This window comes from Miscanthus floridulus, chromosome 6 (assembly GCF_019320115.1).
Source record: "Miscanthus floridulus cultivar M001 chromosome 6, ASM1932011v1, whole genome shotgun sequence".
Taxonomy (NCBI): domain Eukaryota; kingdom Viridiplantae; phylum Streptophyta; class Magnoliopsida; order Poales; family Poaceae; genus Miscanthus; species Miscanthus floridulus.
Window position 1 is genome coordinate 71,293,625 of NC_089585.1, and position 23,365 is coordinate 71,316,989.

Sequence of the window (23,365 nt, forward strand, 5' to 3'; positions counted from 1 at the left end):
CAAATCTTTTAAGCCTAAATAGTCCATAATTGAACAATTTTTGCCAAATACAAATAAAAGTGCTACAGTAAGCAAAAGCCAAAAATTTTCGGAACTAAACACGCCCTTATCCAGCCCAGAAAAGGCAACCAAATCTCGTTTCTGCCTCTGCCTCTGCCTCCGTGACGGTGCCGTCCGACGTCACCGCGCAGCCAGTCTGTCACGTGTCGCGGCACCACCCGCGCCCGCACGCCGTCTGATCCCCACCACCACCACCACCCCCAGCCCCACCCCCACTTCCCCTCTTCCCGCAGCGCGGCAGAGGCACCTGCCACCAGCGGCCATGGATCTGCTCCCGCCGCCGACTGACGCGCCGGACCCCGGCGGCCCCGGCGCCGGGGGGTCGGGCCGGGGGCTGCGCCGCGGGGTCGGGTTCCGGTCGCTGAAGCTGGTCAGCGTTGCCATGGACGAGACTCTGCCCGTCGACCCCGTCGGCGCCACCTACGGCCGCCTCGCCAACGGCCTCACCTACTACGTCCGCTCCAACCCAAAGCCACGCATGCGCGCCGCGCTCTCGCTCGCCGTCAAGGTCGGGTCAGTACTGCTACTCTCGCCGCGCCTCTAGTTTGGCTCCCCTATTTACCCCCCTTCGAGCGTTTGCTGACTTTCATGTCGTGCTCATCGCTCGGTTGGTTCGCTCTTAGGTCGGTGGTGGAGGAGGAGGACGAGCGCGGTGTGGCGCACATCGTCGAGCACCTCGCCTTCAGTGCCACCTCGCGATATACCAACCACGACATCGTCAAGTTCCTCGAGAGCATCGGGGCCGAGTTTGGTGCCTGCCAGAACGCGCTCACCTCATCGGATGAGACCATCTACGAGCTGCTCGTACCCGTCGACAAGCCAGGCCTGCTCTCCCAGGCTATATCTGTCCTCGCTGAGTTCAGCTCAGAGGTGACTACACGGTTGCAGATTCTTGTTGCTAGCTTTGTTATTGCAATCTCAGCTGATTGATGCCTGAGAGTACAATGGCTGATTGATGCATGCCAGAGAGTTCAATGTCTGATTTATGCCTGGAAACTAATGTTGGTCACAACTCACCAGGTTCGGGTGTCAGCAGAGGATCTGGAGAAAGAGAGGGGTGCTGTGCTGGAGGAATACAGGGGTGGGCGCAATGCAGCAGGACGGATGCAGGACTCCCATTGGGCACTGTTGTTTGAAGGTTCTAAGGTACTAGCCTCTGTCTTCATATAAGTGAAAAATTCTGTGTGCTGCAATGAGATCACTTGTTCCGTCTACCATTTGTTCGTATAAATGAAAAATTCTGTGTTGCGATGAGATCACTTGTTCCATCATATACTATTTGTCACAATAGGTTAAACTTGCATTACTGAATCAACAACAACAACAACAACAACATAGCCTTTTAGTCCCAAGCAAGTTAGGGTAGGCTAGAGTTGAAACCCACCAAGAGCCCTAAGTCACGGTTCAGGCACTTCAATAGCTGCTTTCCAAGTACTTCTATTCAAACATAGATCTCTAGGTATATCCCAAGCTTTCAAATCTCTTTTTATTGCCTCTCTCCATGTCAATTTTGGTCTTCCTCTACCTCTCCTCATATTATTAGCTTGGCTTAGGACTCCACAACAATGTTTTTAAGGCAGTAAAGCCAGGCGAGGCGACCAACTACCGCCTTACGCTAAAGCGAGTAAGGCAGTAAGGCGAGACTGACGCCTTACGGTCCATCAACAGTAGTATAGACTAGAGAACTGGAAGCATGTCATACCTGGTGTTGTCCAACCGAAAAAGGCAAGCAACTTTGCGAGTCACAATCTCACGGAATAGACGTGACCCACCCCCGACTGACTTCCAGGTTGACGCAGCAGCCCTCAAGTGCAGTAGACGCCAAGTCAGTCACACTCACACCACAGCACACCACACACTCCCCTTTCCGATCCCATTCCTCTCCAGCCTCCGCCCTCCGCTCGCCGCGCTTCCGCTTCCTCCGCCACCACCGCCGGGATGGCCGCGCGCTACCCCTACTTCGCCGTGGAGGAGTCCTCCCGCGGCATCCACTCGGGGGTGTCCCCGGCCGCGGCGCTCCGCCGGATCCTCGCGACGCCCGGCCCGCACCAGGCGCCCTACTCAATGGAGGACCAGAAGAGGCGACGGGGAAACAGCAGCCTGCCGGCGGCTGCTCCTCGCGCGGATGGGGAACAGGGGAGGGGGAGGCGGAAGCCTCGGCGGCAGCAGCTTCTACCGGCGGCGCGGGCGAACGCGTTCGGGCGGGCGAGCAGGTTCTTCCCTGCGGGCGCTCTCTCTCTGCTCTCTGATTTCTCCTGCGCTCCTCTCTCCCCGCGCGCCTAATCTCCCGCGCGCGTGATGCTTTCCCCCGCGCGCGATGCTTTCCCCGTCCTTTCTCCCGCGCCGGCGTTTTCCTACCGTGGCCATCCCCGTATGGCGCCCGCCTTGCTCGATTTCGACGAATCGGACTGCCAAATCGATGACTTTCGGACGCCATGGCAGTAAGGTGGACGCCATACCAATCTGAGGCGAGTCGTCCGCCAAGGCGTCCCACCTGTAGCGCCTTGCCGATTAGGCGACGCCAAAGCGACGCCTTAAAAACATTGCTCCACAATACACTGGTGTCCTCTGGAGGTCTCATTTGGACATGACGAAACCACCTCAACCGATGTTGGGCAAGCTTTTCTTCAATTGGTGCTACCTCTAGGCGATCACGTATATCATCGTTCCGAACTCGGTCCATTCTTTTGTGACCGCAAATCTATCGCAACATACATATTTCTGCAACACTCAGTTGTTGAACATGTCGAATCTTTGTAGGCCAACATTCTGCTCCATACAACATAGCCGGTCTAATCGTCATTCTATAGAACTTGCCTTTTAGCTTTTGTGGTACCCTCTTGTCACAGAGAATGCCAGAAGCTTGTCGCCACTTGATCCACCCTATTTTGATTCTATGGCTAACGTCCACATCAATATCTCTATCCCTCTGTAGCATTCGATCCCAGATACCGAAAGGTATCCTTCTTAGGCACTACTTGACTTTCCAAACTCACACCTCCCTCCTCCTGTACAACTCCGCCAAAGTCACATCTCATGTATTCGGTTTTAGTTCTGCTCAATCTAAAATCTTTAGACTCAAGGGTCTGCCACCATAACTCTAGTTTCCTATCTACTCCCGCCTGGCTTTCGTCCACTAACACTACATCATCAGCGAACAACTACACCAAGGGATATCCCCTTGTATGTTCCTGGTAATCTCATCCATTACCAAGGCAAAGAGATACGGGCTTAAGGCTGACCTTTGATGAAGTCCTAATTTTAATCGGGAAGTAATCTGTGTTACCATCGTTTGTTCGAACACTAGTCACAACATTGTTGTACATGTCCTTGATGAGGGTCACGTACTTTGATGGGACTTTATGTTTGTCCAAAGACCACCACATAACATTTCTTGGTATCTTGTCAGGTTTGAAACTTGCATTACTGAATGTTGTTACGAATAAAGGGAGACTGAACTGGATTGTGGCATTGAGGCCTGATAGGGGGACTATATATAGAATACATGGGGATACAGGAGAGAAACCCTAGACTAGGGAGATTCCACTTTTCCGTGGCGGGATACGTCTTATGGTGCTTAAATTTGGATTACCTTTTTCTGCCTTTTGTGTGACTCTGTTTGGGGTTGAAAATGGTGTATTCTTATTAATTTACTCTTTACCAGTATGCAGAACGCCTGCCGATTGGTACTGAGAAGGTGATACGAACTGTTACACATGAGACTATGAAGCGGTTTTATCAGAAATGGTACCATCTAAGCAATATGGCGGTATTTGCAGTGGGTGATTTCCCAGATACACAGGTTTGAATTATGCACATCTTTTTCACATGTATCTGTTCGAGAAATAAGAAACTAGAGGTATGTATCTGCAATGGTATTTACCATCCTTTATGTTTCATGACTTAAAATTGCAGGCTGTTGTGGAGTTGATAAAGGAGCATTTTGGGCACAAAGCCCCAGCTCCCCACCCTCCTCCAGTTATACCAGAATTTCCAGTTCCATCGCATGAGGAACCTCGCTTTTCATGTTTTGTGGAATCTGAAGCCGCAGGGGTTGTTATTTCATATTCTTTTAAACAGATTTGATATATTTTATTAAGATCAGCTTTGTATAATAATATACTTTTTTGTTTTCCTTTGTACCAAAAACAGTCGGCTGTTGTTATCAGCTGCAAGATGCCTGCTGGTGGAATTAAAACAGTAAAGGACTACAAGGATTCACTGGCAGAGTCCATGTTTCATTGTGCGCTAAACCAGAGGCTCTTCAAAATATCTCGTAGAAAGGATCCTCCTTACTTCTCTTGCTCCTCAGCTGCAGATGCTCTCGTCTGTCCAGTTAAGGCTTACATTATGACATCTAGTTGTCGTGAAAGGGGAACAGTTGAAGCTCTTGAGTCCATGCTTCTTGAGGTATTTTTGAACCTTGATCTCTGAAAGAATAAAGATAAAATCTAGTATTCTTTCATAGTGCACTATTCAAGATTATGAGTGAATATTCAGTGTGAGTGCCACAAAAGTTGAAAAAACTAAAGAGTGAGAAATTTGGCTCTAATAGCTTTAGAAGTTTCCTAAGGAAGCACCAATTATAGGGCATGATACGTTTCATAGCCATGCAGTCTGTCAACATCAGATATTAATCATGTCTTTGGGACAAATACCAAATGAAAACAGGTCATGTTCCTTAAGGGTAGTTTTCATTCCCAGTAAAACCCTTCATATATAGTAGTATAAGAACACATAATCTAGTGTGCCATGTCATCAACTGATTAGATCTTGTACAATTAGTTAAATCTTAGACTCTTAGTTTGCATCTGTTTAGTGTGGCAGATGATTGATAATTAGCACATTAACGGGCATATGTAATGTAGATATCTGAATTTAAGGCTGCTGTATAACCACTGCCACTTTCTCCAATTTCAAAATGGCATTTTGTTTCAAAACATCCTTCTGACAGGATGCTTCTTTAGGTTGCTAGGGTACGGCTCCATGGATTTTCTGACCGTGAGATATCCATTGTACGTGCCCTAATGATGTCAGAGATGGAGTCTGCATATTTGGAGCGTGATCAAATGCAATCAACCAGCTTACGGGATGAGTTTTTGCAGGTTTGAAATTTTATAGCCGTTTAATACAACTAAAATAAAATAAAATTTATATCATATGCATGCTAGTTGCTCTTCAGTTCTTATCTCATCCTGCAAATCAAAATATGTACCACCTTCTGAATTTCTGTTTTCAAATGACTTTACTTCAATAATATTGACTTGTACTAAGTCCACAACTCCACATGTTGGTCGACTATTTAAGTGTAATTTCAGGATCCCCCATCTATACAGCTTCTAAGCACATTAATGCAATTTATATTTTTCTTGCAGCATTTTCTTCGTGAAGAACCTGTTGTTGGGATTGAATATGAAGCACAGTTACAAAAGACTCTGCTTCCCCGTAAGCATACCTCTGTGTTGCCTAGTGTAAAAGCTTAGGTGTTAAATTCCTGATGTTATTTACCCTCTCCCTCATAAACCTTTATAACCAATTAGTTTCTTATAAATCTACATACCGTCACCACAGTTGTTTAGTCATCTATATTTATATATGTTTACTTTCGACCAGATATTTCTTCTGCGGAAGTGGCAAAATTTGCAGAAAACTTTTCAACAGCCAGCAGCTGTGTTATCAAGATAGTTGAACCTCGAGCTCATGCTTCTTTGGAGGATCTGAAAGCAGTTGTGTTGAAAGTCAACAGTCTGGAAGAAGAAAAATCTATTTCTCCATGGGATGAAGAACAAATTCCAGAAGAAATTGTTGCCCAAGCTCCAGAGCCAGGGTATCTTTGTCTCCTTCATGTGTACTATTTTCATCATTATCTGAATCTACCATCTTCTCGTTCTTTGACTCTTATAAATCTTAACTAGCTGTATTGAAACCATTCTCTACTTTTTCTTTTGCTGTTTGAGGATTTTATTTTAGTATGTGACTGATTACCGCTATTTACCTAATTCATTGTAGGACTATAATTGATAAAGTGGAGCACCCAGGCGTAGGTGCCACTGAGATGATACTTTCAAATGGCATGCGGATTTGTTACAAGTATACTGATTTTCTTGATGACCAGGTTAGTAGTATCTATTAATTTTATGTCACCTTGCAGCCTGCTACTTCAGGCATTCCCATCTTTACTCTGTGGAACCACTTAGTCACTGATATAGACATCTAGAACTAGAATACATTTTGACCAATTTATTCTATGATCATCAACTGCATGCCACACTCTATATCTGTATTAGGTTTTTCTCCATGCCTACTATCATTTACCACATACATGGAATAGATCTGACGGTGCTTAATTCTAAGTATTCTGGGATTCTGAGGACTACAGCTACATTTGTTGGTCTTGGGATGTTTCTAAATCTAAAGTTGAAAAAACTAACCTAGGAGGAATTAGGTGGCATTTTATTAAGAAAAAAATAGGCACCCAAATTCACCTTGACGAGGACCTGAATCTAGGTGGTCTGGGCATACATCCACACCCTCAACCAACTGAGCTAGCTCAGCTTCCTAAATCTAAAGTTTAAATATGATGATATGTTGTCAACCTGACTCTATTTACAAGGGAAGTAATTGTCAACATGATTCAGGGTGTTTTCGCTGTTAGACTGAAATATATTCATCTAACAATAATAATATAAAGAATATAGTTTCCCATTTTTTTTATGATGAGTGAACAGAGGGAAGTAGTTTGTGTCTGCCCTAAAAACAGCTTGCATGTTCATTTGTACTTCAGTTTAGCATAATCACATGAATCTATTGTATTTGCACATTGAATAATTGTTTCACAAGAACTAAATTTATGCATATCGTAAAAGCAAACTACAACAGGTTTTTTTTAGATGTATAACCAATAGTGCCAAGCTTTTCCTTGTTCCTTGAAGCTCTCAACGCACTTTATTTTTCATTATTGTGATATACTGAAGAAATTGAAGCTCTCAAGGCACTTTATTTTTCATTACTGTGATATACTGAAGAAAAGATCAAATAAGTGACCTGTACATGAAATTTAGAAAGGAAGAAACATATGCAATATTAAATATAGACGGGAAGGGAATAGTTTCATGAATAGCTATCTAATTACCGTGTGAACTTATGCACTGTATAGAAACAATAATTTACACATTTATTGTAGGAACAACAATTTACCCTTACTTTTTCAATATTTTTCGACCAAGTTCACTGTCCTTTAGTTAAAGAAAACTGCATCTGATACTGTCATTTTAACTTCGTTTGGTCTGTTCTGGTCTATTATTGTGAAAGGGCACCTTCAAAAAAAAAAAACGCAGGAGAGCTGCGTTTCATTGTATTAGAGAGATGAAATGGCACTTTTGAATCAGGAAATTAGTTCATTTATTGTAGTACATACAACTTTTAATTCATCCTTAAGATATCATTTGTTCTCCCAATGCATACTATCATTATAGTAAATTCCCAGTCTAGTTTTCCTTGGGTCATTTATCATTTTGTTCAGAGAGGTGCATTTACAATTTTGCTTCTGTTGCAGTATTTAGTGATATACTTCATGTGTTTATATGCTTATTATTTATTTTCAGGTTGTTTTTACTGGCTTTGCCTATGGTGGTCTGTCAGAATTATCTGAAGCTGAGTATACTTCATGCTCAATGGGTTCGACCATAGCAGGAGAAATTGGCACTTTTGGCTACAGACCTTCTGTCTTGATGGACATGCTTGCTGGCAAGAGAGCCGAAGTTGGTACAAAAGTGGGGGCCTACATGAGAACATTTTCTGGCGATTGCTCACCTTCAGATCTTGAGACAGCTTTGCAGGTATGCTTCTGTTAAAGCATTCTTAGATACATGCTCAATTCAACACAAAGAAACACAGTTTACCTATAGTGATAGCAGCACCTCTTTCCTTTTTTCATCAAAATGTGGACCTATGCTTATACTTGACTGCGTACAGCTTGTTTATCAACTATTTACAACAAATGTGGAGCCAAGGGAGGAAGAAGTAAAAATAGTGATGCAAATGGCAGAGGAAGCAATCTATGCTCAAGAGCGTGATCCATACACTGCATTTGCGAATCGTGTTCGTGAAATAAATTATGGGAACTCATACTTTTTTAAGGTACTTAACTGCGCAAAACTTTACTCAGTTTTTTTCTTTTGTCATATCATATCCTAGAAATTTACTTTAGTTCTATATAACGCAGCCAATTAGAATAAGTGACTTGAAGAAGGTGGATCCAATCAGAGCATGTGAATATTTCAACAATTGTTTCAAGGATCCATCAGCTTTTACGGTGGTAATAGTTGGAAAAATAGACCCAGCTATCTCACTTCCACTGGTTCTGCAGTACTTGGTATGTTCTGTTCCTTTTTCTTATTGTCTGAAACAATGAAGCAACACTTAATAATGTTCATTAACTCAACTTTTTTAGGGTGGAATACCTAGGGTACAGGATGCTACTCAACCACTTAGTCGTGATGATCTAAGAGGATTGCCATTCAAGTTTCCTGCAACCATCATTAGGTACTCCAGTGTTCTGTTTTGCATTTATATGCTTTGGGAGACTTATCTGTATATGTTTGTGTCATACATGCACATGCAGAGCTAAGCAAGCAATATCTTTCTTTTCCCTGAATTATGCCTTTTTGATTACTGATAATCTTAGTGTACACCTTGTTTCCAGAGAAGTTGTCCGCAGCCCTATGGTTGAAGCACAGTGCTTTGTACAACTGGCATTTCCTGTTGTTCTTAAGAACACAATGATGGTGAGTACTGACTACTGAGTAGCAACCGAAAGAGTCTCATTTTTACTGTTAATGATGAAGTGTTGTATCTCCCATATTAAGGTATTATATTCTTCTATTTGTGTAGACAGAAGATATTCACTATGTTGGGTTTCTTAGTAAACTTCTGGAAACGAAAATCATGCAAGTACTTCGCTTCAAATATGGGCAGGTTAGGAATATCAATCATATGCAAATCCAGGTTGGGAATTCCTTAAACTTGGAGTTTAGAATCTGAGTTTCCTTAAACGAATCCTTATGTTATGCAGATCTATTCAGTTAATGTAGCTGTCTTCTTGGGTGGCAACAAACCCTCAAGAACTGGAGATGTTCGTGGAGACATAAGTGTGAATTTCTCATGTGATCCAGACATATCATCTAAACTGGTATGTCACATCAAGTCATTACACATTTTGGAATACATATATCCAATTGTTTTTTATGCAGCTTGAGTTTACTGACTCAGAATTTCTTCAGGTTGATTTTGTTTTGGAGGAGATATCATACCTACAGGTGGAAGGTCCTTCTGAAGAAGATGTATTGACCATCCTCGAAATTGAACAAAGAGCTCATGAAAATGGATTACAGGTTTAGTTGAATCCGTAATGCTCCAATTAATGCTGATGCACATAGGTGGCCATTACTTTAGTTACAGCTCTTTGCATCTTTTACAAATTGCAGGAGAATTACTTCTGGTTGGATCGTATTCTGCGGAGCTATCAATCAAGGCTTTTTTCTGGAGATATTGGATCCACCGTTGCGGTAATACTGATTTTCTTTTTTCTGGTTCAGTGCTCTAGTATGTGTACTTCATTTTCCTGCTGACTTTTCAGTTTAAGGCAGCAAACATTGATCAGTAGATCCATATGCTTGTAGCTTTTTAGCTGCATTACAAGCAATGCTGTTGACTGTTACACATGCTTGGCAGTCTGCCTTTTTGTTTTACGGTGAACATCACATTTGAAATGTTGCTCCTTTGTTTTTCTTTGTGCAGTTCCAAGAGGAGGGGCGCATAAAGGTTAGGGATGCTTTGACACCACAGACTATGCAATCGGCCTTGCAAAGAGTTATACCTTTCCCTTGCAGAAATCAGTACACTGTGGTTATTCTTATGCCAAAGTCATCCTGTTGGGCGTCATTGAAGTCAATGCTTAGCTGGAGCTCTAATGGGGTTAGCAGAGATGCTAAGGTTCGAATCAAAGTTTTCATTTATTTGCAACATCCTATTCTCTTTTCAGCATGCTGAGCCTGAGAACCACTTCCTTGCAGATTCTTGCTGGCATGGCTGGTGCACTGGTGTTGGCAGTGAGTTTGTGGAGATACTCTCGTAGTGCGCTAAAATCATAGTGTCTGATATACAACTAACCGTTTTTTTGGCTTCCAGACAGATCTGAAAATGGATCAGGTTAGGAACTGATATACGAGCTGTCAATAGATATTTGTTCTACCTGAGCACCTACCCGGTGTTTGGAGATTGGTAACAAAAGAGGCCATATTGTGACAAAATTGGTAGCTAACAGATTCATTGCCGCATGTGCGTGTAGTCCCTGTAACCTCATTGGTTGTACCGCCGCGCATGTGCATTAGTGGTCGGTGTATAATAATGGCTACCCTCCCATTTGATTTCATAGGCAGGACTGAAGTAGTGGCAACTGTGGTAGAATGGTGGAAACTGGAAACCCAACATTGTAGATCGCTTTACTGGTCCCATTTCTGTGGACGGCTTTGTATCTGTACGTGTTTCCGATGACCCAGAATATGAGGGGAAAAAAATAGAATGAGCAGGAAATGTGATATTTCTTTCTGCTTGTTTCCGGGTTTTCATACTGGCTAGGACAGGGTCCGAGCATGGGCAGGCGTCTTGATTTTGCCAGGATGTATATTGAGCCTGATTGCCGGTTGGTTTCTGGGCTGGTGCTAGTTTGTTGTTAGAGAAAAACATTGTTGGTTAGCTGATAAACTCTAGCTGAAACCATGTCTGTCCGTGGTGGTTTTATTTCTTTCTGATTCGTTTCGGGAGCCAACAAAGATTAGCTTAACTTGAGGCAGCTGAATCTGACAGCTCTGATGCTGGGATTGCTATGGCTGTGCCGAACACCCCGATGTGTATGTCTGGCTGTACTGTTCGTGTGCATTATTTGAGCCGAGCCGAAGCGTGCAATCATCCAAAGCTACAGTAAAATGGCTGCAAAGTCCAGCGTCTGATTTGTACCCCTTCGGAAAAAAGTGACACGTGGGAACAGCACGAGACTGCACGAGCCCTCACGTACAAGTTTTGGATTAAGGCCATGTTTAGGGCATGTTTAGTTTCCAAAAATTTTGCGCAGTACCCATTACATCGAATCTTACGGTACATGCATGGAGTACTAAATGTAGACAAAAAAAAAACTAATTGTACAGTTGGGTGAGAAATCGCGAGACGAAACTTTCAAACCTAATTAGTCCATAATTAGACACTAATTGCCAAATACAAACGAAAGTGCTACAGTAGCCAAAACCTAAAATTTTTTTGCATCTAAACGCGGCCTTAGTTCCCTTAAACTCCTAAATTTGTCACTATGCAAAAAGAAGATTCCCCGTCACATCAAACTTGCGGTATATGTATGAAGTACTAAATGTAGACGAAATTAAAAACTAATTACACAGTTTAATTGTACTTTGCGAGACGAACGTTTTAAGCCTAATTAGTCAATGTTTGGACAATTATTATTAAATACAAACGAAATGTTATCAGTGCGCTACAGTATATTTGGCGGCGCCGAAGTTGGAAACTAAACATGGCCTAAATAAAGGAGGAGCAGGAGGCGGGTCTCTGACGGTCCCACGAGGCGCGCCGACCAAACACACCGGCGTCCCCACGGCACGACGGACGGAGTACGGAGAAGAATCCCTCTAGACTCCTCTGCAGCCCCCGCGAGGCCAAAAGAGCAGCGGAGGCTGGCAAGCAAAGCAATCGGCCCACCTATATACGCGCCCCCACTCCAGGAGGAGTCGCAAGGAGTCCAGACTCCGGAAGCTGACAAGACGAGAGCAAATCGAAGCAGGACACGGCTGCTGGCGGCCGCATTCGGTCGGGGGAGGAGGAGCACGAGGAGCCATGGCCGCCTGCCTGCACGATCACAGCTGCGAGGATCACAACTGCGCCGCCGACTGGTCGCTCTACAACCACATCGACGTCCCCAAGGTCCTGTAATCCTCCCCACTCCCTCTCACCTGTTGCCAGATTGATCCGCTGCCCCCCTCCTCCCTCCTTATTGTGCCTTTGTTTTCGACCGGCTTCGTAAGATTCCGTTGGTACCACGCGGCGCATCGGATTGTGCGACAGTATACAGTTCAATAGGCGATGAACAAGGATTTAGGGCGGCGGCTGACCCCTTCTCGTGCGCGCAGGTGGTGGCTCTGAACGAATCTGTGCCCGGGAGCGTCAAGTCCGTCTTCAAGCCCTGGGAGCAGCGCCTTGACACCTCGGGGGTATGTACCAATGCCTCCTCATGTCCACGTTGCCTTAATTTTTTTAGTGGAAGCTAGGGTTCACCTGCTCAGTTAGGAGATGCAGAATGTGTACATCTAGTTCAGGAACCACTAAGAACAATTGTCCTTTTCTTATTACATTAGGACTTAGGAGTGATAAATTTGTAATGACCTTTTCTTCCTTTGTCGAAAATGCATCTTCTTGTGATCTAAAATCTCCAAAACGAAGGCATATCTAGTGAATTATCGTCATCTGTGAAATATGGCTCGTGTTTAAGAATCATACTAGATTAGCTGTCACTGCCAACTTACCTTCAAAGTTTTGTATATCTTTTCACTTGTAAATACAGTCATATCTGTGTAACTATTCATGATTCTATTACACGTTGTTTGGTTTGCTGCACGAAACCAGTCTGTCCGTCACCAGCGTGTACATTCTACTAGCATAAAAGCATCATCGATTGATTCTCCCAGAAACAGTCGGACGAGACAATGCCGCATGTACTGATGCCGGACGGGACTGCTCCTCAAACCAAACAGGCTATTAGTATACGAGGATTACCCCTTTTTAAGGGGGTAAAATGTGTGTAAAGCTTTAACGAGAGTAGCCATATGAGACACAGAATAGGAGAAATGTAAGTGGTAACTAGCATGTCTGCATCTGCAGTATGTTCTTCATTGAACGGTATAGAGAAGTCATAATTCTTCCCGTTGAGATCTTATTATAGATATATTAATAACATGGATTGCAGGGAGCTTCATTTGCTCATGCAAGCTACATGGCAGTATGATAGACATTGATGATGTGTTCGCATTTTTTTGGGGGAAATTGCTTGTATAGCACTCTCTCAGAATTGTTTTGCAAACATACCACTGCATGAGCTTAGGTTACTATTTAGCATTGGTTAGTGTCTCCGTTTTGTTCCATGTAGCATTGCAGCATCCGATTGTGCATGGATGACGTAGATCTGCCCAAGATGCTCCACAACCGCTAATTTCTCTCTCTTCTCAATTTTTGTCACCGCAGCAACACGGCCAGCCAGGGGCTCCCAGCATCGCCCTTTGCCTCCAGTGTAGAGGCTCATTCTCCTTGTCTCCTGCTTCCTGCTACCTCCGCACCTTCCTCCCCTCTCTGTCTCCATGTTCATCCTCTATGCTAGCTGCCCTACTCATGGATGATGGGGCCTGACCTACTATGGCAGCCATGGCCGTGCAGGAGTGGGTCAAACTTTACACAGTGCCAGGGTGTTTGTCCCTTGGTGAGGCTGCACTGTGCTCACTGAAGAGACCACATACTAGATCCAGAATATGCAGAGCAAATCAGTTGGGGCCTTGCATGAATTGAGTGGCTGCGGAGCGAATCAAGCTACAATTGATTCTGTTGGAGGCTCCTTCATGATTGCTTGCTGCTCTAGCATGCGGGATTGACAGCATGGTATGAAGCGAAGGTGGGAACTTGGGGCTTGGTTTAACTGCTGTGGGAGTGGTGGACTAAGCTGGAGAGGAAGGAGGAACGGAAGGAGTGGTATCACAGGGGAAAACCAAGTAACTAAACAGTGCTAAATAGTAAAGTAGGCTTGGAGAGTGGTATGTTTTCAAAACGGTCCGGAAAAAGTGTTATACAAGCAAGTTTCCCTTCTGTATTTATATAATTAGTGATTTTTCAGCTCAGATCCTGTTCCTTAAGTTCCTCATCATTGGTAAAATCTGCATTCTCATGAGCATTCTTGCTGCACCAGGGTTTTCTGGAGAGTAATGAGGGTGACCCTGAGCTACTTATTTTCATCCCGTAAGTAGCTGAAGTCACTTGCTTGTTTAATGTATATACACGTGCTCCCCAGTTGTTACTTGTTTTCCTTTATTTTATTTTGAAAGAGTAATTCTAAGTTGCTTCATAACTTCTAGTTGAAGTATAGCAACGTGATGAAGTGTTTTTTTTTAAATAATTTCCTCAAACATAAGATTGCCTGAGGTAATATTCAGTTTAGGAACTACGTGGTGTTTCAGGAACAAGTATATTTATTATATGGAATAGTTTATCGGTTTTTTTTGCCCTTTTGTATTGTGATTGTTCTCAACAGACAACAGTTCACTCCATGGCAGTGCTCAAACATGTTGTACTTATCAATATTTATTATCCTCTCTCCCTTATTTTAATCTTTTGGTGGTTCGGTACTCAGCATTAAGCCATTAATACTAGTAATACTTCTTTCAGAGGTTTAATACCCACATACCCAGAAATAATTTGTTGAATTGATATCTGCAGAACACATGTCAATCTGTACTTTCAGGACTTTTAATTATGTCCTTTTTGCACATCCTTCCATCAATTTTGTGAAATATCCTAATTCCTAAGGAAACGAGAATGTTTCTTTTTAGTGTGTATCCCCTTAAAGCATCAGGCACTAACATGTTAAGTTGATATTGCATGCCCATGCAGAAGTTACTTCTTCAGTCTGTATGTATAATTGCATTGAATTCATGACCTGCATGAATTTCTGTATGTTGATATTTCAGTTTTGGTGGAATATATCCTTATTTGGTTTCAGAGCTGAGAAATACCTTCCCCTTCTTTTGTCTGTAATTCTCATCCAAAAATGTTAGACACATGTAATCATGTTTTCCTGTTGGTTGTAGGTTCACATCCGATGTTAAGATCAAGAGCATTTCTGTTGTTGGTGGTGCTGATGGAACAAGCCCGTCAAGAATGAGAGCGTTAGTTTTAGAGAGATAGCTTTTCTTTTCCTTGTCCTTCTCTTTCTCATGGCATGATATTTATGAAGATTACCTTGACATGATCCAGGTTTATCAATAGAGAAGGCATTGACTTTTCTGATGCTCAAAACATGCAGCCTGTGCAGGTATGTATTCAATTTTTTTTTTCTCATCCGTGCCATAAGTGGAAACTCCACTTTGATGATGTACATTGCTCCTAGGAATGGGAATTAGCGGAGAACCTGCAAGGAGCTCTTGAGTACCAAACAAGGTATGTTCTGTTTCTGTAATTGTTCATCACTTCATCCAGTGCCCTTTACTTTTGGTAACAGATAAATATTTTCTGTTAAATCACGTTCTTAGAGCTTCAAATGTTTTTCTGAACATATGTTCCATTTGATAAACACTCATAAAGCTAGTGATAGACTCAAATTCATTAGATTTTTGCCTTGATCCTGTGCAAATTAATAGACATTTTGCATGTAGGTACTGGACTACTCTAGGCCACTTTTGTTTTTTCTGTCTACTGAATGTCTTGTAACTACTGAATGGCTTGTAACTACTCCCTCCATTTTTTATTGCATGTCGTATTAGCTTTGTCCTAAGTCAAACATTTGTATCTTTGACTATCGATTTCAAAAAAAAAAAGTATATAGATTCATGGCATAAGTTTTATGTTTTTAGATTCACTATGAGAATACTGCCATAATATATAATTTATATATCGTGAAACTATAAGGATTTTTTGAAGTAGGTGGTCAAAGTTAGTAATGTATGATTTAGGACAAAGCTAATGTGACATGTAAAAAACAGAGGGAGTAGTATGCTCTTAAGTTCTCTTTGTGGTACACGGAATAATTTCTCATTTGCTCCTCATACCTTTCTCCACTGTTTCTCAGATATTCAAGGTTCCAAGGTGTGGCTAACCTGACTCTGCATTTCTCTGACAACTTTGGTGGTGATACAACTAAGATTTATTACATTGGACTACGTGGTGAAGCCACTCAGGTACTTAAGTTTCGTTTCGCTATTTATGTATAATAAAGAAAAAACATAGTGGAACGCCATACTGATTCTTGATTGCTTCGTACTGCTTGTCCCAGAACAAAAGGGATGTAGTTGCGACAATTGTATATGAAGTCATGCCCAATCCTTCCGATCACAAGTAAGCCAATATTTGAGCTACTTAATGTTTCACATCAAGTCTCCTAGTGTTGATTATAGTACAGTTGCACAAGGGAAATTTGACGTCTTATAATGTTGTATGACCTAAATAGTTTCTCCAGAGTCAATATCCCTTTAGCTTTAGGAAGTGTTCAAGTTAGTGATTTTGCTAAGGTGCCTCAGAATAGGAAGAGAAGGTTCTTAGGTCCTATAAAACTGTTCCAGTCTTCCAGCAGGCTTAAAATCGTATCCTTCTTGAAGCACACCTCTAGGTGGTAGGTGGAGCTGCTGGTTCCTTTCTAACCCTAATTTCCATATTGTTAAATCAACCTGCATCATTTGACTATGCTCCTTCCTCTGTTCCAAATTATATTCACTTTGGTTTTTGTCCTAAATCAAACTTCTTTAACTTTGACCGAGTTTATAGAAAAATACACGAACATCTATAATATCAAATTTGTTTCCTTAAATTCTCCATGTGCATTTATTTGAACTTTAAGAAGTTAATATTTTTCAAAGTATTTGCCAAAGTTAGAGATGTTTAACTTAGGACAAAATCTAAAGTGAACTATAATTTGGAATGGAGGGTTAAACATTTAAACTGGGAGTTTACAAAGGGAATAAATGATCATCTTTGACCCATCTAACTGATGAGTGCTAGCGATAAGGATATTTTAATGAAAATGGTTTGCTTCACTCATTGTTAACAAGTGATAACACTTTAGCTTGTCGTGCTGGCAACTGAGGCCAGGTGTGATCCCGTTTCTCTCTCCCGTGCAGAACAAAATCTGAGACTGGAGGAGGCTTCTCGCATGTCGAGTAGGCATCATACCAGGTGAGGCATATCTGCAGTTCCAAAGCATACAAGGCTGAATTTCTCCGCTGATGATACTAGCTTGCCTTCTTTTTCTCAGTTTCTGTTTATTTTCTAACAGTTGGGTATGCATCCTCAGCAGGCTTGAGAAGCAGAAGCTGGGTACTGCGTTGCCTGAAGGCAAATTTGAACCTCGCTTCCCATCAATCAATAAGATAAATAGATAATCCCAGCTGGTAGACTTTTAGCTTGACTTTTGAGCACATAATTCTGTACCTGCGGACGCTGTAACTGGTTTGCTAATGCTATCATCAGAGTTGGTCTCTTGTGTTGTTATCTTGTTTCTGGTAGCTTTATTCCATTTTCCTGAAGCGGTTATCGTAGATATTTCTCCAGTGTGATCACGCAAACCCTTGCTGGAGCCGGAAGGTACTGAATTCCAATACAAGTGCTGAGCCAACTTAGTAGGAGTGGCCATTTATTTAAATAATCTGCCTGAACAGCCATCTAGTGTCGATATCGCGCTTGTGCCTGTACTTGGGTGTTCACTTAAATTAGCGGAACATGTGACGTCGATGTGTGCCACGTAATATTTGACGCATTTGAATTTGAAATTAGTACAAGAACGAACAGCTTTAAAACAAGCCAACCTACGATGGCGACACGAATTTTCTTTTGTTAAGGATTGCAACGCATTGAAAGTACGTCTGGGCAATACGTTTCCATTGAAGACGGCAGGACGTCTTCTCATGTGGACGCTCCTTTGTGCATCTGTGTCCATCTCTTATGTTGACCTACTGCTTGCCCCTGCTCCGCTCCTCTTGCTCCTGTTCCCTATGCTACTCATACCGTTGCTTCTGCTCTGCCGCCCAACCTGCTGCTCCTGTTCCGCGCGTCCGCCCCGCTGCTCCTTACGCTACTCTTGCAATGACTGCTCGCTCCGCCCCACGACGCTGACAGGCACCGCCAGTGCAAGGAGAAGCACTGGACCCTAGCGCGGAAGCCCTCTAGCCTCGCCTCCTACTACGGCATCGGCGCGCCGGTGCCCCAATCAAGTCAGCGGAGGAGGCCACACCGGAATACGATGCATGTTACAAATGTACAATTCAAAATGTTTCAGAAGTTTGAGAGGTATGTTGCAAGCGTTGTATATTGATGTTGCAAAAGTAGATCGGGACATTGTATATTTTGTAATGGCTATACACGTATGTTTCAAGTGTATATCCCAAATATTTCATCTGCTCCAAACGAATGTTGCAAGCGGTTTATCTGGATGTTGCAAAAGTGAATCTAGATGTTGCATATACATGCATGTTGCAAGCATATGTTTCAGGTGTTTCATGGGTATGTTTGCAAGTGTTTCATCTGGATGTTGCATATGTTTGCAAAGGTTTTCACATGTCTTTCGGGTGTTTTCGCAAGTGTTTTAGACGCTTGTTTCAAGTGTTTCATCTGTCTTTTTTGTATGTTGCAACTGTTACATCTGGGTGTTTCAGAAGTATATTGGGTGTTGCACATGGATGCGCGTGGGAAGCGGCTGGCGGCGTGGACGACGTTCGGAGCGACGTGGGTGTCATCTGGAGCGGCGCGGGCCTACTAGTAGTGTGCTCGCCCGCTGGCCCGACGCGCTAGGTGCTTCACACGCTCCCTGTGCGAGCAACGTTTGTGTTGGAAAATAGGGTTTCCAGCAGGTGGGATATGATGGGTCCTTCGCCCAGCTGTGTGCCCCGGGCGAAGGCTGAGAAGATGATAGGTGGGACCAGGCTTAATTAGGGTTTCATAAATGGAGTCACCAACCTCCTTTACACCGGGCTCAAGCCCCCCTTTCATAGTACACTATTAGCCACTCTCCTAGTTTACATTTCTGCCCCTTGATAGCTGAAGCACATTCCAGGAATATCCCCTTGCTAGCGTAAACTACTAGGGGTGATCTAGGTATTTTCATCTTGAACCGCCTCCGCTTGTTGGGCTATGCCTATGGGCTTTGCTGGCGGCCCACAGCCCAGCGTCGTATTCCCTTGTGAACCTCCTCCTTCCTGGCGGAGGCCTACGTGAGCCTTTTGTGAGCTCCACCTGGGAAGCCTTCGCTTGAGTCCCCATCTTGCTGCTTGAGCTGTGGCCTTCACTAATACCACAGGAGCCTCCGCCTCGGGCTAACCTGGCAAGCCTTCGCTGCGGTGCTTTGACCTTCGCCGAGTGGAGCCGTGGGTGCGAAGGCCTCTGGTTCTCTTCCCTGCACATCACTCCAGCAATTGGTTAATGTTAGTTCCTAGTGTTGTAATGCGCCTTGACCTCCGCAGCTCATATTCACACCCCAACAGTTCCCCCTTGAGGACATGGTCTGATGCAGGTGAGCCTTGCTCCTCAATTTTGTTTTGAGGTTGTTGAGCTACGGAGGCTTATGCGTGAGCAGAGGCTTCCCCCTAGGACACGCTATGTCAGACCTATCCCTTCTGACGTGCTTTCTTCTGATTGGTTGCGATGGCTCTAGAACCGACGCACTGTGGAGTGGATACGACCGTTGGGCGTGGAAGTTGAAGCGTCAGTTCATTGGCTATATAAGGGGGTAGGTGAAGGCTTTCCCATCCCCATCCGAGCCATCGCTTTTGCTGTCGTTGCTTTCTGAGTTCTTTCTTTTTCCTTAGTCTTCGCTTAGTTGGCCCTTGCCTTCACTTCCTTTTGCTATTCCCAAGTCTTGAAAGTGGCTTTGCTTGTTAGTCCTCCCCGCCGAGCTCCTTTCTTCGGTTTGTATCGCTGTCTTCTCAGTGTCAGGGTGAGTAGGTGATTTGCATTTTGAGGAGTGTATGTTTGCCTTCATAGCGTATGATATTGATGACGAACGCGCCGAGTTTACTGGGTCGGTAGCTTGGCGAGGACCTCGACCACCAGTTTAGCTTTAAACTTATGCCAAATTGTTTGGTTGGCCTTCACGCCTTTTGTAATGTTTGCTTTCAAAGCTCAACACCTTCTGTGTTTTGCATTGTTGTTTGCTTCGGGCTTTTTGTAAGATTGTGTTTGTGTTTGTATGATTTGCGCTTATAATGCGCTCTGTTGTAATATGTTTGTTTTCTTTGAATAAAGTTTGCTTGGAATGCTTGGTTGGATACTTGTTTCATTGAAGAATCTGGTTACAATTGCTACCTAGGCCGAAGGGTTCTAGGAGATGGTGCTTATTTTCTTTTTTTACCTCCGCTTCTCTCTTCTCTGGCTCCCGTTGGAGATGAGCTTGCGCGTCCACGTGGAAGAGCTGAGGCGCTAGTCTTCGACCTTGTGTCCTGCATGGAGGCTCCATTACATACTTGATTTGTTATAGCCCCTGCCTTTTGGTCTCTAGCTGTTGATAGGGAGGTTCTAGCGCATTGCTACAGAGAAGCTGAGGTGCTCATATTTTATCTTGCTATTGTTGCGAAGGCTTTGGCACAATTTGAGCACTCATCGGATGTGTTGGTATTCAATCTTGATGCTTCTCCATAGGCCACAGTGCAATTTGAGCAAACAATGGAGGTTGATGAAGCATTTTCTTGGGCGTTGTCTTCTTTTGTGCCTGAATTGCTCTGTTGTTGCCTTCGGCCATGCTAGAGCAGCTATGCTCCCATTGAACATGGTTGATTCTGGGCTACGTCAGATGATATCTTCTGTTGTAGGGGGATGTTATGAGTTTTTGTGTGATACCCTCCCACAACCTCTAATACTGACTATTTTCCGCCAGACTGTGGTTATGCAACACCCCATGGAGGTTGTACGACACTGAAAGCATCTAGGCCCCTAGTTGGGTTTCAGGTGATTAATGACAACACGTGATTACTGTGACTAACGTGTGTTTTGTAGAAACAATTGAGTTAAGTCACGGTAATGGAGATCGATTGTGCAACTATGGTTGTCATGCCCCTACGATGGAAATTGTTTCGGTTTTCAAAGGATGGACGACAAGGTTAAGGATGGACTAGTTCTAAGTGTCGTTTGAAGTTAGAGAGACACTTAGAGTAGTTTAGGACTTTGTTTTTCCTTTGGTCCGTACTATTAAGGGGGGTATGAACGGGTAGCTTGACCTAGGTGAGTCTAGTGAGTTAGGTGTGGTGCACACTTGTTAAAACTAGCACTAGGTAGCTCCATAATAGCCCTTTGATCCAATGGAGCAAACTTCATTCACATATGATCGAGAGTTGGAAGTGAATGGAGGGTCAAATACTGACCAGACGCTGGCTCCAGGTGTGACCGGAACGCTGGCTCAGGGTCCGACCAGTTCATTTGACCAAGGTGAAAGCATCTGGAAGTGACCGGATGCTGTGAAGGTTATGCCACCGGACGCTGAGGGCCAGCGTTCGGTCGACTCTAGTAAGGTCCCAAAGAGGGAGAATCCTGATTGGACGTGTCCAGGTCAATGCTGATCGGACTGCTGATCAGGTTCTGGTTACTGACCAGACGCTGCTCAGCAAGTGACTAGACTCTGGAGGTTCAGCGTTCGGTCGACATCAGTAAGGTTCCAGTGAGGAGAAAATGTGACCGGATGTGTCCGGTCAGTGCTGATCAGACGCTGTCAGCGTCCGATCAACACATAACCACTGGAGTTCAGGGTGTACTGACCAGAGCGTCCGGTCAACATGACCGGAGCATCCGGTCACCTCGTAGAGGCACATAACGGTTCGTTTTTCAGCCGGTGTTATAAATACAACCTCCGCTCGTGTGTGGGCATACTTTTGCTCATTCCAACAGCTGAGAAACACGTTTGTGAGTGCCAAAAAGAGCAAGGTCCTAGTGAGGTGATTGAGATTTGAGAATCCCAAAGAGAGCCCTCATTAGTGAAGATCAAGAGTAGCAAAGTGTGCATCCACCTTCTCATTAGGCTTGTCGTGGTCACATGAGAGTTCGTGCTTGTTACTCTTGGTGATCGCCATCACCTAGACAGCTTGGTGATCACCCGGCAGAGCTTGTGGGTGACCCAACTCAAGTTGTAAGAGGTTGTGGGTGATTCACCGTGACTGAGTGTCGAAGAATCAACCCGTAGAGAGCACTTGATCCTTGCACGGATCAAGGGGGAGCTACACCCTTACGTGGGTGCTCCAACGAGGACTAGTGCGGAGTGGTGACTCTCCGATACCTCGGCAAAATATCAGCCGCATTCCTCCTTCTCTATTTACTTTGAGCATTTACTTTGAGCAATTCAATTCATGTCTTTATATTCTTAGAATTGCCATGCTAGAGTAGGATTAGGAACTTAGGTTACAAGTCTTTTGTGCGGTAGAACAATTAGAAACACTTTCTAGGCACAAGGGATTAATTGGGCTAACTAAAGGATTTAATTATTGCAAAGAAATTTAGAATTAGCCCAATTCACCCCCCTCTTGGGTATCTTGATCCTTTCAATTGGTATCAGAGCCTCATGCTCACGTATTTAGGCTTAACCGCCTAGAGCAAGATGTCTCACGGGGATGGACCTCCTCCTATCTTTGAGGGAGATGACTTTCCTTATTGGAAAATTCACATGGAGGCGTATCTAGAGGCTCTAGATGTTGGTATACTTAGAGCCGCCTCACAAGGCTTCCCAAAACCTCGGGATGCTACTAACCTACAAGGCAATGAGGTGAATTATGAGAAGTGGAATGCAAAGGCTCAAAACACCATCTTTAGAGGCCTTTGCAAAGATGTGTTCAATCGGGTGAGGAACCACAAAGACGCCCATGCACTATGGTCAGACATTTGTGCGCTCCATAAGGGAACTAAGAGTGAGCGTGAGGAATGCTATCATCTTGTCATGAAAAAGCTCAACTCTTTTGAAATGCTTCCTAAAGAATGTGCTAATGAAATGTATTCACGTTTGAATGTTCTTGTAGAGGAAGTCAATAGGCTTGTACTCACTCAAATGCAACCATCCGATGTTGTAAGAAAGATCTTGAGTGTCCTCCCCATTCATAAATATGGGCATATTGTGACCATGCTACATCAAGGCGATCTTTCCACTGCTACACTGACATAAATCTTGGGAAAGATCAATGCTCATGAGATGTACATGCACATCACACCACAAGATGGCTCATCCTCTACCAAGAAGAAAGATAAGGATTTAGCATTCAAAGCTAGCCAAGAGAAGGGCAAAGCAAGACTTGAGTATGAGAGCTCAAGTGAAGATGAAGTTGATGATGAAAGTCTTGCTCTCATGGTGAAGAAGACCACCAAGATGCTAAAGAAGCTCAACAAGAGTGGCATCAAGTTTGATGGCAAGAAGAAGAAGTTCTTCACTAGCTCTAGAAGGAAGCCAATCTCCAAGATGGATTGCTTCAATTGTGGAGAACTTGGTCATCTAGCACACCAATGCACTAAGACCAAGAAAGACAAGTTC

At 43.8% G+C, this 23,365-nt stretch overlaps 2 protein-coding genes across 4 annotated transcripts; both read left to right on the forward strand.

Moving 5' to 3' along the window:
- The first annotated feature begins 253 nt into the window (after positions 1 to 253).
- On the forward strand, positions 254 to 10,492 carry LOC136456119 (zinc protease PQQL-like). The gene is made up of 21 exons (XM_066455904.1): positions 254 to 573; positions 684 to 930; positions 1,081 to 1,206; positions 3,725 to 3,862; positions 3,976 to 4,113; positions 4,213 to 4,470; positions 5,028 to 5,165; positions 5,436 to 5,505; positions 5,674 to 5,887; positions 6,070 to 6,175; positions 7,665 to 7,898; positions 8,035 to 8,199; positions 8,285 to 8,434; positions 8,513 to 8,604; positions 8,765 to 8,846; positions 8,953 to 9,036; positions 9,134 to 9,250; positions 9,342 to 9,452; positions 9,546 to 9,626; positions 9,859 to 10,053; positions 10,134 to 10,492. The coding sequence occupies exons 1-21, from the start codon at positions 323 to 325 to the stop codon at positions 10,209 to 10,211; spliced, it is 3,075 nt and encodes a 1,024-aa protein (XP_066312001.1). The 5' UTR covers positions 254 to 322; the 3' UTR covers positions 10,212 to 10,492.
- A 1,167-nt stretch (positions 10,493 to 11,659) lies between these two features.
- LOC136456120 (uncharacterized) lies at positions 11,660 to 17,362 on the forward strand. Of its 3 annotated transcripts, none has more exons than XM_066455907.1 (10): positions 11,660 to 12,048; positions 12,255 to 12,335; positions 14,075 to 14,124; positions 14,973 to 15,050; positions 15,139 to 15,196; positions 15,272 to 15,321; positions 15,950 to 16,058; positions 16,154 to 16,215; positions 16,995 to 17,049; positions 17,150 to 17,362. In XM_066455907.1, exons 1-9 carry the CDS (start codon positions 11,962 to 11,964, stop codon positions 17,035 to 17,037), a joined length of 618 nt encoding a protein of 205 aa, XP_066312004.1. In that variant the 5' UTR covers positions 11,660 to 11,961; the 3' UTR covers positions 17,038 to 17,049; positions 17,150 to 17,362. The 3 variants fall into 3 exon arrangements, with proteins under 3 accessions (XP_066312004.1, XP_066312003.1, XP_066312002.1); XM_066455906.1 differs by having other exon boundaries at positions 11,661 to 12,048; positions 17,168 to 17,362; XM_066455905.1 differs by having other exon boundaries at positions 11,661 to 12,048; positions 17,171 to 17,362.
- The last annotated feature ends 6,003 nt before the right edge of the window (positions 17,363 to 23,365 follow it).

What these genes read in the sequence shown, in the direction of transcription:
- LOC136456119 (XM_066455904.1), top strand. Translation starts at nt 323, where the DNA reads ATGGATCTGCTCCCGCCGCCGACTGACGCGCCGGACCCCGGCGGCCCC. An exon ending in TCGCTGAGTTCAGCTCAGAG is followed by an intron (nt 931 to 1,080) that starts GTGACTACACGG and finishes ACAACTCACCAG; the next exon opens with GTTCGGGTGTCAGCAGAGGA. An exon ending in TGTTGTTTGAAGGTTCTAAG is followed by an intron (nt 1,207 to 3,724) that starts GTACTAGCCTCT and finishes ACTCTTTACCAG; the next exon opens with TATGCAGAACGCCTGCCGAT.
- LOC136456120 (XM_066455907.1), top strand. Translation starts at nt 11,962, where the DNA reads ATGGCCGCCTGCCTGCACGATCACAGCTGCGAGGATCACAACTGCGCC. An exon ending in AAAACATGCAGCCTGTGCAG is followed by an intron (nt 15,197 to 15,271) that starts GTATGTATTCAA and finishes CATTGCTCCTAG; the next exon opens with GAATGGGAATTAGCGGAGAA. An exon ending in GCTCTTGAGTACCAAACAAG is followed by an intron (nt 15,322 to 15,949) that starts GTATGTTCTGTT and finishes ACTGTTTCTCAG; the next exon opens with ATATTCAAGGTTCCAAGGTG.